General features: G+C 34.1%; 1 protein-coding gene across 5 annotated transcripts; it reads right to left on the bottom strand.

Annotated features, from left to right (window-relative positions):
- Positions 1-213: 213 nt before the first annotated feature.
- On the bottom strand, positions 214-16,412 carry LOC128884821 (pre-piRNA 3'-exonuclease trimmer-like). Of its 5 annotated transcripts, XR_008459491.1 has the most exons (14): positions 16,220-16,412; positions 15,910-16,144; positions 15,281-15,559; positions 15,000-15,204; positions 14,805-14,906; positions 14,620-14,730; positions 14,436-14,532; positions 14,246-14,345; positions 14,099-14,182; positions 13,917-14,005; positions 8,899-8,997; positions 2,999-4,916; positions 2,814-2,908; positions 214-2,436 (listed from the first exon to the last, which is right to left on the bottom strand). XR_008459491.1 is itself a non-coding variant. In XM_054138461.1 (12 exons), the coding sequence occupies exons 1-12, from the start codon at positions 16,348-16,350 to the stop codon at positions 4,838-4,840; spliced, it is 1,611 nt and encodes a 536-aa protein (XP_053994436.1). In that variant the 5' UTR covers positions 16,351-16,412; the 3' UTR covers positions 214-4,837. The 5 variants fall into 5 exon arrangements, 1 of the variants encoding a protein (XP_053994436.1); XR_008459489.1 differs by having other exon boundaries at positions 2,814-4,916; XR_008459490.1 differs by having other exon boundaries at positions 214-2,908.
- Positions 16,413-19,918: the final 3,506 nt, after the last annotated feature.

Raw genomic sequence — 19,918 nt, 5'->3', positions numbered from 1 at the left:
TAATTCCCAGTAAATAGACTGCTGATGTTTATGCGTTTATGGCAAATGAAAATATTGGTCAACCTATAGAAATGTGTATTTAAGTTTCAATTCTTTTTTTGTCTCTCTGAACATATGAATTTATATAAACATCCGCAGTCTACTAATAAATTTGTCCAAATCGTCCTGTTGACCGTCGATGGCCGTTGTTAAGATATCCGTGGCTTCGTGCGATATAGATGGTCAAGTGGTAAATCAGAAAATAGTCAATTTGGTTAACCCAGTTCCATAGACCTCGTTCACTCGGCGCACGCGACCTTTACATCTGTCGGTCGGACTAACCGAGATAAAGAGGGATCCACCTCAAAAGCTCCTCCACCTGCCATCGGACACCAGTGTGACCAGGCTGACCGTCCGGCAGAACGCCCACACGAATTGCTACTGCGTTATTTCGAGTGTTTTAGCCTTGGGTGGCGGCCAGAGAAAACTTTTGAAATATCGGGGAACGCCTGGGCTCTTTCTCGGCCATCGGGATTTCGAGATAAGTACAGAGTAGCACTAAGTGTCCACGAGTCGAGTGCACCGAGCTCGACACCAATAAACATTCTCATAGAGCATACAGGGTGTTTACGGGTGGTCCATCCTCCTAGGGGATTAGATTTGTGTTAGGTAGTTACCTCCAGGCGTATCTCTACAGAGAAGAACGAAATGAAAATCAAACTGTAATTGTGTTCTAGTTTGAAAAATAATCATCTTATAGCGGTAGTCCATGATTTTGTACATCTTATACAATCCACGCTAATGTTACGAATGCGAAAGTAACTCTGTCTGTCTGTTACCTTTTCATGCCTAAACCGCTGAACAGATTTCGATAAAATTTGCCAAGGAGATAGATTCCATCCTGAGGAAGGACATAGGCTATATTTTATTTTGATAAAAATAAGGTTTAAATTCGAAATCTCAAGTGACTAGTTCATGAAGGTGTTCACCGTGGTTGAACTGTCAGTTGAACGCAAATGACGTAAAATAGATTTACGTAGTTGCACGCAAATTACATAAAATACATTCACGTGGTTGAACTGTCAGTCGAACGCAAACGATATAAAATAAATAGTATTCCACAGGGTGAAACCGCGGAGGGCAGCTAGACCTTTATTGTGAGCAACTGTAGTGACGACGTTTTTTTGTAGGAATTTTTATATGCATCGCAAGCGTAAATCTGATCTAGCGCGTGGCTCTAACGGAGCTCGAGCCGCGAAAGTTAATAGAGGAAAAGGGGTTGCATCGTTTGTATGAGACATATTTTGTTCGTGGTCCGATTTACTTCATACTTGATCTTAACACTTGATTTACCGGGAGCCTATTTATAGGCTTTTTAATTCCAGTATTTAGCTTTTTGAATTTATTTACTGTGTTGATGGTTGTCTACTTATATTGTTCAGTGTTTGGAAACAGACTTGGCTTTCAATGTATCCAGTAACAGTATGGAGGAATTATCGACAGCCTAGATTGGCATATGCTACTGTAGAAAATTCTTTTTAAATTAAAGACTGTTTCTAAATAGCCCGGTAGATAAAGTGTTAATATGCTCATTGATACCATTAATGGTATATTCTTAGCAAACAATCCGTTCACCGATTTTGACGTGTTATATGTCGTTAGATTCGTCTTGTTGAGTACAGTACTAATTTCTACATTGTTTACAGAAATTCGTTTATTTGTGTAAAATTTGCTGTAAACTTTCAAAAACAAAGTATGGTTAAATGTCAAATGTAATTCTTTCAATCACTAGTTGTAAACACATCTTCGTAGATGAACAATACATTTTTAAATAACAACAAAATTCCATGGGCTTTACCCACCCAACATGCCTATATCACCAAGTTAACATTTAATCCTGTAGGAATTTGAAAAGTAGCATTCACATAATTAACAAATGAATAAACATTTGTTACTATTTATAAATTGACATTTAACCATACTTTTTTCTAGAAAATTTACAACAAATTAACGAAATTCCGCAAACATGACATGGGAATTAGTAATGTACTCAACAAGACGAATTTAACGACATATAACACGTAAAAATAAGAAAACGTTCGCTAGAAATGTTTCCAATTATTTTGCTTTAAGGTTGCCTTATTTCCGTAAATGTATCTAGGAACTTAAAATTTAACATTTAAGTACGCAATATAAAATAAGAATTGTATTCCACGCGGTTGGAACCGTGGGGCACAGTTAGTAGTAAGGTATATACAAAAATAAAAACAGTTATAGTTTCTTATACAGTTTCTATAATATGACTTGTTTAAAATGTCACAATAGTCATATTCGCACAGGATTCTCAAATGAGTCCAGAAGTAGAAATTTATAGAAGTCATCCTAAGGTTAATAAGCTGCAATCCAAGAAACCCTAATGTTCTGCAACATCCAGGGGGCATATGTTGCTTACAAGACCTGCATCAAAACCATGAAAAATATTATTAAATATACGAATACCCCAACCAATACACTCCTCGTTAAAATTCAGGGAACACTATAATTTCCCGAAAATTTTGGTCATTTCCAAATGACTGTATCTTTGCGCAAAATGGTCGCAAAAAGAATTTAAAAAAATGCATTTTAAAGCTGAAGTTTCTAGTTTTTGCACCAAGGACTCAATTTTTTTCTTCGTTCATTATAATACTGTTTTATAAAGATGAAGCGCAGGAAACGAAGTTTAAGAAATTTTTGCTTAGCTTAGCCGTATGCAAGGGCCAAAAATAATTTTTTCAAATAAATCCAATGGAAAGCTTTTATAGAGCAAACATTTCAAACAAACAAGAAAACTTTACCTCTGTATAATATTAGTACAGATTTTCATCGTTTGGCTATCAAATTCCAAGTGCATCGAAATTTCTTCCAGAAGTATCCACGGATGTATCGGTATCTGACACAGATTTTGCAACTTCGACTCTATACTTACTCTTTTATTTCAGTTCTACATCCGTAGACATTGTAATGGGCGTGTCTCACATACCGTAAATCAGCAGTTGTTGTCCTCTCCTGTAGACCGTAGATCGTTGCACCGTCTGCCAAGATTACAACAAAAATTACGACGTGCACCGTCACGTGTCAACCACACGTTCCCATTTACTACGGCGCTGTGTTGTGGAATAGGTGCTTTAAAATGTGGTCAAAATTCAGACGATTGATCTGTGAATACTCTGAACATAATCAGGAATAATCAACAAGAAAAGCAACACATACAAAGTAATGTAAAACAAGTGTCAACAATAATGACATTTTTTCTTTGTTCTGTCTAATTCCAGCTGCTATATGTCACACACATTGAACATATCACATAGGCATAACAAAGTAAACATTTCTTGCATGTACCTTTCTCAATTGAATCAATGGTTTCTTAAAGTTCTCTATCTTCCCTTTCAAATTTAACTGTTCTTTACCTCAAACAACTCTGTTGCAAATCATGGTGACTATAGTGAATTCTTGTTTACATGAATGTATAACGTTTACACTTTAATAATCATTGTCACAATTAGTTTCACCTTTACCAGTGCTGTAAATTTACTCATTTCTAGAGGAACTACTTTTCAGAGAACATTCTCCAACAAGTTTTATTTCATTGTTCACAGGTACACATATCGTGGGGACCTTCGGCATATATTCTACACATGATTTTCTCATAAACTTTTCTCCTATGTAACGTCCTCTATCGTCTCCCAATTGTTTTAGAATAGATTTATCAAACGAGTGAACCTGCCCCTCACTCTGATTTTCAAAACTATCCACAGTGTTTCATGATTAAATTAAATGTAATGCTGTGTTGGCCAGTATACATTCATAAATTAATTAATCTCCATGTTAAACAACAAGCAACAGAATCTCTAGAAATGTCTCCTATAGGATACATAGCGCTAATATTTTTCAAATTTTCCCCAGCATTGCTCTGTGCCCCCAACTAATCATATTATGCAATTAAAAGTCCTCCAATTGTTTTACAATAGATCTATCGAGGAAGAGAACCTGCTTCCCGCTATGATTTCCAAAACAATGAAAATCATTTTAAACGCTCTTCTCCCCAAAACATCCAAAAAGGTACAATCTGTTCCGTGTCCCTGAAATTTTCTCCAACAGCCTTCGCAGCTGGAACTAAATATAAAGAACGTCATCGAGCGCAAGGAGGATCGTTCGACGACGCAACAACGTGAAAGTGTCCAAGGAATTCTCGACGCCGGTGACGTCACGGAACGTCTGGTGTTATTTGGCACGGGCAGGTCCGTGACGTGGCCGATGAAAGGCGGAAAAAAGATATGATAGATGGACGAGCGCCGCGGCGATCGACGTGCGTCGTCGCGGGGCAGGGATAATTGGATTTTTCAAAGAGTACTACGGCTTTGGCAGCGGCGAAGCTCTGGCCCTCGACGAGGCACCAACGAGTATAGAAATAATAATAACGACACCTCGTGCGGAAGATACCCACTCATGATTTCTTGATCGAAAATTTAAATAGAACCTCGCCGTTCAAAGGAACGCAAATGAAGGTGTGTGTCCAACGTCCGGGAACTGACTCAAAGTTTGCTTTTCTTTCTCATCCTTTTCATTCGTTTTTCTTTACAATGGTGTGTTCGCTTATCGTACGCTGGTATCAAAAACATTCCGAGATAAAACGAGTTCGTTTCGTCATCTCGGCGCTAATACTTCACTGTCGCTCGCAACTTGACTTTTTTCCACTTTGTCTATTCCCTCGACGTATGTAATCGATACTACTGACGCCCGATAGAGAGCAATCGAAAATTTATCCACACTTGCCCCGTCGTGACGTCCTGAACGAACGGTATTGCACAACCCTGTCCGATTAGTTTAGCGTCACGGACTTCTTGAATATGCGATGCATCATCCAGGCGATCATCCCACCGGATAAGACGATTCCGCTCCTGAAATTTAAAGCGATTGGTGTCGAACAATTGCACGTGGTTGCGCTAATATATAGTGTAGGAGTCTCTACGAAAAATAACTCCTTGCACTACGCTGAAACTTGGAAAAAGCTGTGCCAAACCTGTGCGTCCGAATGATCGCCCTTAAACTTCACAACGAGCCTGACTCGTGATTTTTAAATTTGGTATAAAATTTGCATCACGAATCAGACTCGTGAAAATAGTGGTTAAGGAACGGAGATTCGAACCCACGATCTTTGGATCTACAATAGTGATATCCTGATGGCGTTTGATACGTATTTCCTCGGTTCAACGTTGTTCTGGGGTGTATGTGGAGTAGAGATGGCGTGCAAAATCACTAACCGTTATTTATCACAGTGATCGCAAAATCACGATCACGGATGTGATTTAATTTCATTCACAAGGCTGATCGTGATTTAATTTCATACACGAGCGTGATCGTGGTTCTTTTATCTAGCTAGAATTGCGTGATCACAATTCTCGATCTTAATTAAATTACTTTTTATAAAATGTTTCAATATACATAGTTTGCATAAAAAATCCGCATATAATATCAATTTCAATTTCCTTTATTAAGTAAATTAGTAGATCATTTATTTTGTGTGGTGGCTACTTCAGTCCCATGCGAAAGAATATTTTCTAAAGCAGGATTACTTTTAACGGAAAAAAGAAACGGATTGCAAGCAGAGAAATTCTCTATGCTATTATTCTTGAAGAGCAATACATAGTTACTTATTTGTTATTATATATATTTTATTCCATTGTTATTTTGTTCTTTGTATTTTATTTATAGTATTCGTATTATGTTTTATGTATTAATTATATTATTTTCTAAAGTGTTACATTTTGTAAAAGTCTAAACACACTTACAACTAAACTAAGACTTGCAATTCATAATTATTGACTTATATTCATTACTCTTCACTATTCCTCATTAAAGCATTCCTTTATTTACTATTCTTTAGTTTACTTTATTTTATGCGGTGTAGGTAATTCGCATTTTTGTTTTGATGTCGTTAATTACATACTTATGTAGAATATATGTAAAATATACAGGTTAGTTTTTCATTACGGTGCATTTGCATTTAGGCTGAAGATTCTAACAACGCGTGCAAGGAACGGTTATGTTCTTCACTAATCAGAAGCGATCACGAAAAATCACGAATCACTGTGAAAAATCACCGTGATTGCCATCACGTGATCGAATCACGAGTGATTCACAAGTAGCAATTCTAGCCATCTCTAATGTGAAGCAGTGAAATTGGAAATTGATGAAAGTACATTTAACCATCAATGGACTGAATTTTTTTAATCTGTAGACAACTTCCAAGCCATTTACTTTATTTTCAGATTGATCATGATGCCAATTGTCGTCAATATCGGTATTGATTATCTTAGAAACATTATATAATTAAGACGTGAACGTCATTTTGTGAAAAAAAAAAAAACTAAAATTATTTACGAAACTGTCGATCTATTAGTGTGTGACCTGAAAATTAGACGGGGCTATATAGGATTAAAACAAATTTGATAACTGAATAAATAAATAAATTATTAAGTGATGTGATTATATAAACAAGTATTAAATGAAGACAATTTTGTGCATATATTACTAATAATTTGGAGCTTATGAATCATTTCTCCTCGCTATTATGACACACAAAATGACAATTTCAATACGTTTCACTGTAGAAATTTAGCATGGCTAACACGGAAGCTACCAAGCGAGTCAATTTGATCTACATACAGGTTCTGTTGTGGTCTTAAAATTAAGGCAATTAAATTTGCTGGAACTTCATTTCTCATAAGTTTAGTGTAGGATGAGTATTTATATCAATGTATCGGTCGAAAGTTAAAACTTCCACTTTTTCGGAAAAATTGCCAATTTTCGCAGAACACAGTATCTCTAGAACTAAACAGCTACGAAGCACCAACACATCTACAATTGTAGACAATTGTGTCTACTTAAAAAAAGGTAACTGTAATGATTTCTCTCGTCAGGATATTTCTTTGGTGACTTTGTTGCGAAAAACTGAAAAAAGGGCGAAAATTTCGCGGTTTTTCGACTGTAACTCGGTTGGCTCATATTTTTGAGGGTTGCAAATCTAGATTTATAGTATCTGAGTGGTTCCTATCAAAAAAGCAAAGTTACAGTATTTACTGGAATTTTTTTCAAAAAAATTGTCTAATATGACTGGCCTACAAAGGAATGTCTCTCTTTTTTAAGGGTGACATCGCATAATCACATTATTTTCTTTATTATTTGTATTTTCACAATAAAGTTTCTCGAACACTAAAGAACGTGTTTGTTTACGTTATTATTTGACCACTTCTTCATTTTCCTAAATTTTACAATAATAGGTATGACTATTGATAGTTCTAGTGTCAAGTGGAGCAAGAAATTCTGTTCAGTAAAAAAACACCTTCTTTCTTAATTCACAAAAAGGTCTAGAAAAATTGCTATATGGATTCGTCTCTGCTAATCCCTGTTTTATGTAATTAGGGTTTCGTAAGGTTCGAGGAGAAGCAACCGAAAACGGAGCGTCTTCAACGGTTCAGGTTTTAGTATTGGGTAACGCGATGGGTGCCACGCAGTAACGCTGCCTTCGCAACAATTGGCACTGCGATCGACGCTTGTGCATCTACGGCAATCTTAGTGCTAATTAGAGATTTTGCGGGCACAGGTTTTGCGGCTCGGTAAGAAGGCCCCATTAATTTGTTTGACGTAACGTGGATAGTCTCGTCCGCAAACACGAATCGAATCTGTACCTCGCACATTCGTTGGGATCACGATTACGTCACGGGTGAAGAATGTTACTGAATTGGTGCCAGACCTGGGCATATTTGAATTAAAATTAAAATAAGAAGTATTAGATTGGCCAAAAAATTTGTTCGAAAATCCCGGCGAAATCGCGAAAATTGCCGGCTCTAATCGTGAAATATTTTGTCTTCGGGGTCAACCAAGAACGAATATCTCGTTCGCTTTCGCGAAATAATTATTCTACCGTACCAACGGACTACATAATTTTAGGATCAACGATAATGCAGTCAATTATGCGGCGATAAATGTCCCGGGCCGTTAAATCACTTCGACGGGCCACACACTTGCCTACCAGCCGCGCCGCAATTCCGCGTTTCGTTTTGGGGGTGGTAAGGAATAGGTTTTAAACGATATTTCCACAACACTGCAGTTTAGAGCCGTAGTCGTTGATGGTATGAAATTTTTTATTATATGAAATTATTAAATTGACGCTACTTTGTGTGTAATTTACGAATGTTACAAAAAAGTATTTTTCCTTAATGGAGAAATTTATAAATACATCAGCATAATTCTCGCAACGAGTAACGCAATTTGAGCAACCTCAAAGAATAAAGCATAAGGTGAGAGTTCCTACTATCAAAATATTAGATGTAGAAATGAATTCTGTACCTTTACATTCATTTGTTTATAACTGTAGTTTAAGTACAAATACTCATCATTTTATTATGTTGAATTATCAACCTTCTAAGTTCTCAATCTGATTTTAAATTAATTACAATATAATATAAATCACAATGAAACTGTACATAATCAAGTCTCACGGCCACTCTGACGGCCATTACAATTTATCTATAGAATTCAAAGTTCAGTAACACTGTTCCTCTAATATACAAAATACTGTATACCAGTTTAATTGACAATTGTCAACTAGAGAAATTAATTCTGTATATCTTCATTTACATAATTAATTATAATTCTGGTTCGAATAGAAAGGCACCGAATTAATGTCTACGCCTAACAATATTAAAGCTGAAAATATTTAATTCATGCCTGTAGGATTAAGAGAAATTAGGTCAGAAAGCTTTGTTCCACGCGGCCACCTATTGTGCAAGTGGTAATCATTCACTAAATGAAATATTTTTCCTGCGAATTAACGTAATAGTGTTGATGATTAAGAACATAAATTTTCGGTATACGTACCATAAAAAGACCCTACTCGGAGGAGCGTGCCTTATAGGGTTGTATCGCGCCACTTGCAATTCCGTGTTGTTCTTGAAATGGTTCAATATGTTCAGCGCGCTGAAACAGAATTTTTAAAGCGGCCACGATTATAACACGTAGGTAAAAATAATTTTGTATCGATTACGTTAAGCATTGCGCTGGCCTGCACCGTCGTTCAACACGTAGCGCAAAGGTGGACGAGGAATTAATTTATCAATTACTTTATTATACAATCGGTCTTGGAACTACTATCTATTTTATTACTACGTTTTAAAAATTAAGGGAGCAAATCAATTTATGAATATATTAAGTGTAGAATTTATATTAACTAGGTGTAGTACTTAATTATTTATAACAATTTGTAACGTGGCACGTTTGATCTTGTTAGATTACCATCATAGTAATGGAATACACACGACAATTGGTCTTATAACAATATGTGCTCTCTTAAAATGTGTGACGAATTAACTCCTTATTTCAGTAATAGTCGCGACAAAATTGCAGCAAAAGCATTGTTTGATTAATTAATCCCAAAAGAAGTTTAGACTATGTAGGTCAAATTGATAGGTTTGGTAGTTCCAGTATCGAGAGTTAATGGATCAGAAATTCTATTTATCAACAATTTGTAGGACTTAACAGTCTCATGTTCCTCGTTAGACAACCATATATTAACTTATTTCATTAGTTATGTAACTTTTGTAAATATAATTCAATATTACAATTTTTGGTTCCGATAAAAATAATTTAGCCGTTTATGAAGTTAACAATAACCGTCTAACGTGTGTGTGGACCTTTATTTGACCAGGACGTCCAACTGACAGTCCATTCTTGTATTTTTGGGTAACTCGTCGAAATTGTCCGTAAAGAAAACTCAGTGGTGAGTTGATTTTCTTACAACATAAATATACAATTGGGATCATCGGGAATATTACTAAATGCAATTTATTTTGTACGTCGTTTTGGCACTTTTAAATACGTCCTACAAAAAGCAATCTGCCTATTTGAATGTAAAAACGAAAAAAAAAGAGAGAGATTATACACTGCGAACCATAACTATAGCACCATTGATAATTTTAAATATATCAAGCTTTTGAGTAGGAATAAAAAAAGATCAATTACAACTGAAAGGATATGATAAATAATGATTTTTAAATTAATCTTTTCGAAGTTACTCTTAAAAACGACATGAAACAATTTAAGTAGTGATTTTCAATTGTTGCATAATTATAGCATCCATATAAATAAACGAATTTTGTTAGATTTAGAATTGCGACACGCGTGGATGAATTCACTAATTTCCTTTTTAATAAAGTTAATATAATACATTAAAAAAATGAGAGATGGTACATTTTTCTTAATGCTGAAGAGAAAGGTGAATTTTAATACATCGAGTGGAATTTATTGTCAGCATCCGAGGAACTGCCCGTAGACCGGGAAGATCTCGCAATATTGTAATAAACTTTTTAAGTAATCCAACCAACTATGGCAACAGTGGCGGTTCAAAGAAAAAACTGAGTTCATGTGCTGAACGAGTAATTATAAAAGTTGCCAGCATCTCAATAAATTCTAGTAATCCAAAACCAAGAGAATATAATCTGAATATTTCACGATGGATTGTACATCAAATCTTTAAAAAAGCTCCTAACGTTGTAAAACAAAAGCGAAAGTGCACCTGAACTTTTTACACAGAATGAAATTGCTAGATTAAAGTATGATAAAACATGTATCGAAATTGGAAAAACGCTAGTTAAGTTTATTATTCATTGAAGTATTTTTTAGGATTTTTTTTTTTTTTTTTGACCATCTCTTATTGGTTTCTAGAAATGTTCAGACTAAAGAATTCAACATTAATGTCTTGATACGTTCAATTCATACGATTCTATTTCATACTAATTCAAAAGTTTGAAATGTTTAAAGGTGCTATAGTTATGCTCCGCAGTATTCATATTAAGAACCACGATTAATAAAATCATTCACGTAATTCAAATTTATTGTTTTCGAATTCGCTTGAGTCCAAACTAATTAACTTAATGTAACGAAAGTAATATGTGAGTCAGAGCCAGATTGTTAATAATGAGACCCTGACCTTGACGATGGGTAAGTAAAATACAATATAATCAAGCGTGGAATCTCACTCTCATCTCGCACCTATCAACAAATCGTGTAATTTCATTGAAAACAATCGTTAGGGATTTGCATAGTTCTTGAACGAGGTATGCGCGAACTAATACAAAAGTTCGTTGGTTAGAAACGATACAGAGACTTTGGAACAACGCCAGTGGCGAGAAGAAAATCTGACGCTTATAATATATGAACGTCGGTAGGCCGCCGCGAGTGAATTGTGTAGAATAGCGGTGAACGTGAAAGAAAATGCACCACGCTCGTGAAAATGCATACTTGATAGTGGGGCATCGGGTAATTCATTTTGTTCTAATTCGGGAATGATGAAGTCACCTTCATGAAGAATCCTTCTCTTTGTGTTCTTAACAAAAGTTATTGGTGCAATTTGGAACACCATCTACCCTCGCAAGAGAAGAGAATAAGTATCGTCAACTTTTGAAATTTACGAAGCTCTTAATATACACAAACATAAATGCTTGTCGTTAGCTGATTAATATACTTCTACCGAATTGTTATTTATATTTTTATTTATAATAGAATTTTAACCTGGGGTCATTACTATTACCTGCGAATACAGTAGAAGGAAAGACAAAATTGGGAAATCAATATTTCAAGAATAATTTCTTACTCCTGCCATCAAATATTTAACTACCAAAACAGCCCATTACATACAAAAACTACAAAATCATAGCTTTAAACTAATTTTACTTTTAATTTATGTATAAGGAATTCTTAAATATTTCAAAAAATATAAAAGCGCTATTCGACTTAAATGCAAAAGATATACTCAATTGCCGACTGCAATAGAAACCTGAAAGTGAGTTTTGTCAGGATAATGTCACATTGTTCTTGGTTTTGCAACAATATGAAGAGTTTTTGTTACGAACTATACGAATTTCTTGGATAAGATATGGTTATTAGACAGTTAATGGAACAATAAACGCTTGGGTAGACGAAATTTACGATGCAATTTAAACAGTGAGACCGAACGATATTCCAGTTCCGATAGTTCTTATGTAAGTGCTCATTGTTTCGACAGCTCGTCGAATGAAAAGTAAACCGATTTTAATGGATTCGCTTGAATCCGATATTTAACTGGCGGCGGTTTGTGATTCCAAGCTGTCTGAATTAAGAAAACGCGACCGATTGTTCATTCTAGTTGCCCGAAGAAACAAACTGCATGTGAGGATTGTTGTGACTTTGTGAGTACAATGATTTGAGACCGCGCATAAAGCAGATTCATCGTTGGTCATTTCTTCTCGTCGACCACGTTTTACGTCTTTTCAGATTTGTCAAGATCCTTGAGACATAGTCTTGGTTCATTGATATTTTTATTTTTATACAATTAATTACTTTCTCCGTGCTAAATCGTTTAGATCTAAATTTGATAAAGGTAGTATTGATAAATGAATTATTCCTTGTACTGACACTGAAATGGAAAATTAAAATCAATCGTCTAGCGAATTATGATTAATGGTCACGTGTGTCATCAACTGTAATTCTCGACTCGTTATCAATGCGCCAGGAAAACAAATACATAAACGAAGTTATGAATTCTTCTTTTCCAGGAAGCAATACACATAGAACATTTTTAATGATATTTTCAAATAACAGTTGTAATGAGCAATAATAGACAATCATGCTGTAAATGCCACAAAAGTTATTCACATTTCATCCTGCTTGTCTACCTTATTTGTCATATGTATGTGAAAATAAATATGTACATATGAGATACATTCGTACATTATGCGTATCAAGAATTTAATTTATACTAAACGTTTATGTAAGAACTCCAATGGTCTAAATAATCTTCAAAGGATCTTAGGTCGTTTACCTTTCCCGCTGATATTTATAGCGTTCCTGGTGATGCTCTACTGACATCATGTACGATTATAATTAATCATTTTTCGGTAAGTTTATATCCAGCTCCTTGCATTCGATAAAACATATTACTCGTCATTTTATTCGGACGTATTTTCCATTCCGTAATTGAAAGTAGTTGTCTTCCGCGTTAAATAAAGAGAGACATTCTATCGCACGCGTTCGCATATAGTTCTTTCGGCACAATATCATTTCGGAATACCAGGGGAGGTCTAACCCGAGCAAATTTTGGCAAAATGAAAATGCAGTTACGTCGTATAAAATCACGTGCACCGATATTACACTTTGTAAGTGCAACGATGAGTATACGCGATTGCCCTTGGATATGATCCAAAATAGTTCCGCCACCTTACTTCGAAGCAGCTTCATACTAAAATACCAACTGCGTACTTAATACCTAATTATATTTGCCCGATGCGTGAAGTAAAGTATAACGGGTAAATAAAACGATTACCAGACTTGTCAATTGGCGCTCGTACGGTACCCGTTAGAGACTCTCAATATGTTACGAATCATCTAAGAGATTCGCTGTACCCATCGTTTCCCTTTAATCTCTCCATTGTTTTGTTAACCCGGATACTGTAGCGTGCAAAATGTAAAATATGAGTTTCTGTGAGCATGTTTCATGTCAGTTTGACAGGCTGCAGCGGGGTTATTTGTGCCCGACGACAACCGAGTTTAAATTTGTTTCCCTCTGAACGAGATATCTGTTTGAAAGGCTTTATGGACGCACCAATATTTGCAATTCGTAGGATGAAGATATACACAACATTGAACGACTGGTTAGAAGTTTTTACTATCTCAAAGTGACACGAGTGGTTTCTTGAAAAATGTTTGAATTCCATGTATCGAATAGGATTCAACAAATGTAATTTGTTTATTTAATATGTTGCTTTATCTACTTATTATTAAATGAATAAACCATGCTTATTCAACAATATACGCCACAATTGGCTTGAATACACCAGATGAAGAAAGCGAGAAATTTGACTCACCTCCTATGGTTCGCGACAGCTACTAAGACACGTTTCCGAGCGAAAGGCATCACATCCACAGGTCCAAAAGATGAAAATTGTACGGCTACCTAAGATAGAAATTTCTGATTGAAAAAACAGTAATAAAAATAATTTTAAGAGAAAATTTCTTATGTGATTATAGTGATTATGTGATATCCTACCTCTTTTACATCCAAAGATGGCGATTTTAACTTCACGTGAAGCCATTCTGACCTCGTTAACGATGGATCATCTCCATCTAGTTTCTGAAACATCCGTAATTAAACTAAATTAGAATGATAATCATAATAATAAATATTCTTTCTTACCAAGTACGTTTCGTTGCCTCTTATTACATTTATGGAGTTTGCAAAACCTTTTATGGCACTCATTAATTCAGTATGTGTCACCGTTCTGTCTGCTAAACCCCTTAAGTTTAGAAAAAGTTCATAACCGTTCGGAGAGTAAAATCGGAAATATCATCAATAGTGAAATGTATTTATCATAAATTAAACATACTTTCCATATTTCCCTATGGTAAATAAGAATCCCATCTTTATAAATATGTACCCAGCATAGTATGCATCCCATCCTGCATTATGATAAAAATGTTCGTCTGAAAATAAATTTAAAATCAATTAGGAATGTCTACCTGGAAAATACAGCAATGTTCATTATCATAAGGAAATAAAGAAATTATTACCTAAAGAATCATTTTCAAGCTGTACAGCTGGTGAATTGACTATACAATATTTCCCACGATACAATGTAAAATATTCGTATATATGGCTCAATGAATTTATTTTCCAATTTGCTTGAAAAACAAAATATTTCTGTTAGTTTCAATATCATTTGTTTATAATTTAATTCTCTTAAAAATATTCTCACCATCTTTATTCAATACTTTCTTCAATTCAATACTCATGAATTTTGTATCATATATTTGTGGAAACAATGTATGGATATTATTTTTGAATTCTATATATTTATCTGGAACAAATGTAATTCTTAATTATAAAATTTTTAGAAATTTTTTCTGACTATTAAATGTACATCTTAATTTGTATTTGTATTTGTAGTTACTTGGCAATGGTCTATAGAACTGTTTATGTATAAACATTAAGTCCAGAAATACATTATGTCCTACGATTGGCTTCTTTGCATCAGTCAATAGCTTAAATACTTTAGAGAATCCTATATAGCAATCTAACAATCCTTTTTCCAGTAAACCACCTTCTTCTTTTTCTAAAACTGAACGAATGTCTTTTGATACTCTTAAAACTGTTACCTGAAAGATAAAAGCAATCTTAAACACTGTTCCAATCTAGATAGAACATTGATAATAAATAATATTTCTTGCATACTGATTTACATCCTGACACTGTCCAAATGTTATTAAACCTACTCCTCAATTCTCTGTGTACCATATATTGTAAAATAGGAGAGGCTGTTTTTATCTCCAACGAGACTTGGTTTGGAGAACGTTTTAACCAATTGAAAACTTTATTTTTACAGTCTTTGAAGTCATCTTCTTCTTCATATGATAAATGTTCCATATTTTGGGACAAATTACCTTCATCCAAATGTTGTTTTAGTAGTTTTTCATCTATCTCATCAAGATACGATATTCCTGAGTTTGCAAACTGAAACATGAATTGCATTATTTATGCGCTACACACTTACTGGATTGTATTTAACCCTTTGTACTCTGTGAGCTTCGCACATTCTGCTCCACCAGTACCAAATTGTGCATACTTATCTCATCTATCTTAATTTGCTTTAAAAATTTGGCGATATTAAAACACCTGTATCTTTTTAAATAATTACACAAATTGGAGAATACTTTGTTGTATTGTTTACTTAAGTTTCCTTTACAAAATGAAAAAGAAACCACTGAAATATCATTATTCTCCTCTTGCAATTTAAACATTTTTTAATACAAGCGCCAGCGGAGTGAAAAGAGTTAAGTTATTTCAACATTTTTACCACATACTTTGCCAAAGTCAAACTTATTTGCAGAAAGAAATTCTAGAGCAGCCACTTGCCACGAGAATTGTCTGTTATTGTATGGTACAGATCTTGGCATCAAATAGAAATTGTAGCACTGTACGTTGTATCTATTTTCCCTGGGTACATGTTGAAATGTTGCAATACCACATTGAATTATAACAAATGGCTGAATGTTGTTCTTTATATTTTGATATCGGATATCAACTGTATCGAAAAGGCTGAAATGAAATAGTACGAACGATAATAAGTGCGGTCATAATACAAATCACTTCTAAATATTGAATCAAACTAACCTATACTTGAAATCTTCACCTGACTGTATTCCCGTAAATTCTGCGTCGATGGCAATAAACGATGCATTTTTAACATCGTTTTCCAATTTCAGAAAATTCTCATTGAAATTATTCTCTAAAATTTCATTCATGATTACACTTCTATATATGTGCGCTACGTACCTAATCTTTGCTTAAAGCGGCACATGTGATTGCTTACAACTTCCAACCTTATTTTGACGAGTGATTGTAGCACCATCATGTTTATTTTCAAACTCCTCTGATTAGAGTTTTAATCGTGGATAAAATATTATTTAGTTTTTTATTTGTTTTGACTGTTAAAATATGTTAAATAACAATGTTTACAGCGCAAAATACATTCGAGGATGGCATCCTTAAACCAAACATATCACAGTAAATAACATCGTTTCATGAGTTAACTTACGTAGTATTTATTCATCTTTTGCTTTAAGTTTCAAATACAAACTTGATGATTAGTTTATATTATGTGGTAATCTTACGTAATAAGTATAATACATAGTAGGTAATTATTCTTCATTCAATGATGTTCTAATTCTCAGATGGTATGACCATCTTCAGGTGAGGAGTTTTAAAACTATGTATGAAAATAATATAGTACATACAAAATATACAATACGAATGAAAAAAAAAAGAAAATGGAATACGTTTGTTTGTATCTATTTCGTTAATTTTCATTCTCATTTTCTTTAATAATTTTGTCTTTTTTTTATTATTATTCTTGATTTTTATACATATTAGTTTATAATGAATTTTAAAGTTCCTCACATGATAAAGAATGAAATATCATCTGATGCTTAAAACGTTACTTTTTTAAATAACAACTACCACTTGTAATCAAATGAAAAATGAAGTAGAAGAAAATAGTATTAGTTAGATTGTTTTAGCTGCAATGAAATATTTTCTGGTTCTATTTGGTATGATTGAGAAAATTGCTGAAAACGAGTATAGTTGATGAACTTTTCAGAGCAAATTAAAAACTATATTTATTCATTTCTTAAGGTGGGTGTCTAGTCTAGAAAGCGAAAAACAAGCTTATTTCCGAAAATGTTTTTTTCGAATGGAAAAAAAAATGATTTAAAAAAAGTCGAGTCCTAAAAAAAAAGGTGTTTCTATGGCGGACAAACAATCTCCGAATTGGCACGTTTGAAACAAAAATAGGAAAGAACTTTTTAAAGAAAACGATTTGCCACGTAGTAATTTACCAGATTTTTGGAAAAAAATTGATAATACAAAAATTCACAGGACGCATACGGTGCAAAAATAGGTTGACTCTCGTACAGTGTTTTTCAAATAGCCGCCATCTTTTTTCTATTATCGATGATTGGCAAACGGTGGTAAATACCACGTGGTAAACATTCCTCTTTAAAAAGTTCTTTCTTATTTTTGTTTCAGACGTGCCAATCCGGAGATTGTTTGTCCGCCATGGGAACACCTCTTTATTGAGGACTCGACTTTGGTGTCCTCTGAAAATTGAAAAAAAAAACGCTGGACGATGTAATCCATTTTTTCCCCATTCTATAAGGATAGCATTATGTTCTAGACAAATTTTTAATTGTAATATCTAATACAGAAGCCGGGAAAAAACGTTTTCGAAAATAAGCTTGGTTTTCGCTCTCTAGACTAGACACCTACCTTAAGTGAAAGAAAAATATTGGAAAGAAAAATATTGAGTGATCAATTAAACAATTTATTGGCATGAACACTGGCAATGTTTCGACCACAACTACCTTGGCCCTCTACGAGTTACCTAAAACGATACATTTTACTCTAATAATATAAATAATTTAAGAAAAAAAAGCTCACGTATGTATAATTTGACAGTTTCCCACCTGAAAGGTTTTTTAATAAATAATGATCAACACTGTAATAAAATGAAAAGTAGAAAATAAAAAAAGACTAAAGAGATGGAATTAATATTTTATATAATATTTTCTAACACTTCCTCCTATATTTAAATTATTTATGAATGCCACTTGTTCGATATCCATCTGTAGGAGATAAAATTGTAGCCTACTTTTAGTTCCTATAATAAAATGAAAAATAAAAAATAAGGGAAAGCCAAGAATATACAATGAATTTTTAATATAATTCTTTTTAAAACTTCTGCCTGTATTTAAATTGTCTATTAACGCTAATTGTTTGAAATCCATTTTTAGAAGATAAAATTCGAACACAGCCGCAGATTATGATTCGTGGTCACACTATAGCTTACTTGTAGTTGGTGTAATAAAATGAAAAATAAAAAATATGGGAAGGCCAAAATGATGGAATGAATTTTTTATAAAACACTTCTTTCTGCGTTTGAATCGTGTATTAACGCCACTTGTTCGAAATTTTTAGATAATAAAATTCGAATATATCCGCAGACTGTAACTCGTGGCCATAATTCGCGAGGTTTGAAAGGCAAGTGGAAGGCGCGCGAACATTTCCGCAGTTGAAAGATCTTTCTTTTTAATCAGGAAACAACTCTCTCCCTGGCAATGAACTTGCTGGTATCGTGTTAGTGTAGCCGCGACCACGAAACTGGCCAGTTCGGGCTCTTGATCGTTTCGCTCCAGCAATAGAAGCTGGAATAACGTTATTGGAGCACAGGCCACCCTCGAGATATTTCAGCAATGTTCTTCCGATTGGCGATTTTCGTCGGCCTGAGTTCCGTTGTCGCGACCATAATCTATCTGACGCCCATACCAGGTCAGTTTTCATTCTATACGTCAATCTACTGTCATCTTTTACTAATCTAGACATTTATTGGCATCATAAGCACTTATTGGTATTTGATTTAAATTTTGTATTTCATGGTTTGGATTAGATCGGTTTCCTAAAGAATTTATTGATATAAGCACCTATTTGTGTTTGCATCGAACTGAATGCAATCCATCAATTATTAATAACAATGGTTCTATTTTTGAATGTTGCTGTACTGTCATATACTATGGAATCTAAATGTTGTGTATCATGGTCTGGGTTAGGTCAGTTGTGCCGATTAAAATGCATGGATTGCAGACTGCAACGAGGAATTTATTGTCATAGGCATTTATTGGCGTTTGTATTACTTTGAATGTAATTTATTAATTATTACCACGTTCTACGAATTTGAATTTCGTATTTCATGATTTGGGTTAGGTCAGTTTCCTAAAGAATTTATTGATATAAGCACCTATTTGTGTTTGCATCGAACTGAACGCAATTCATTAATATTAATTAACAATGGTTCTGTTTTTGAATGTTCGTGTGCTGTCATGTACTACGAATCTAAATTTTGTAATCATGGTTTTGTTAGGTCAGTTATTCTGACCAAAATTGTATTCTACTATTATTGTTTATATTACATTGAACATAATTTACAAATTTACGAATTTAATGAAATATAATTTAACGAATTTAGTAAAAATTAATTTATTGATTTTAATGAAATTCATTTTAACGAATTTAACGAAACTTAATTCTAGGGCTGGATTCTCTAATATATTCTAGCGGACTTTGCCTTCAAGCCAGCTAGTGCAGAGAGAAATTGTGAATACAAAGATTTTGTGTTGAACTTATTGAGGTGAATGGCCTCGAATCAAGATTTCCGCATCTAGTGGCTATCTCTGCGCGATGATGTTCATCTGTGAGCCGCGCTATTATCACAGAAAATGCCACAACCGTTAAGAATCCGCGATATGATTCACCCGTGAT

This window comes from Hylaeus volcanicus, chromosome 2 (assembly GCF_026283585.1).
Source record: "Hylaeus volcanicus isolate JK05 chromosome 2, UHH_iyHylVolc1.0_haploid, whole genome shotgun sequence".
Taxonomy (NCBI): Eukaryota; Metazoa; Arthropoda; class Insecta; order Hymenoptera; family Colletidae; genus Hylaeus; species Hylaeus volcanicus.
This window is presented reverse-complemented; position numbering and strand designations above follow the sequence as displayed.

Bases quoted from the DNA above. Each gene is read 5' to 3' on its own strand.
- LOC128884821 (XM_054138461.1), bottom strand. From the start codon at position 16,350: ATGAATGAAATTTTAGAGAATAATTTCAATGAGAATTTTCTGAAATTG. The intron at 16,145-16,219 runs GTTAGTTTGATT...ATTTCATTTCAG, and splicing joins GGTGAAGATTTCAAGTATAG to CCTTTTCGATACAGTTGATA. The intron at 4,917-8,898 runs GTACGTATACCG...TTTAAATTTCAG, and splicing joins CCGAGTAGGGTCTTTTTATG to GAGCGGAATCGTCTTATCCG.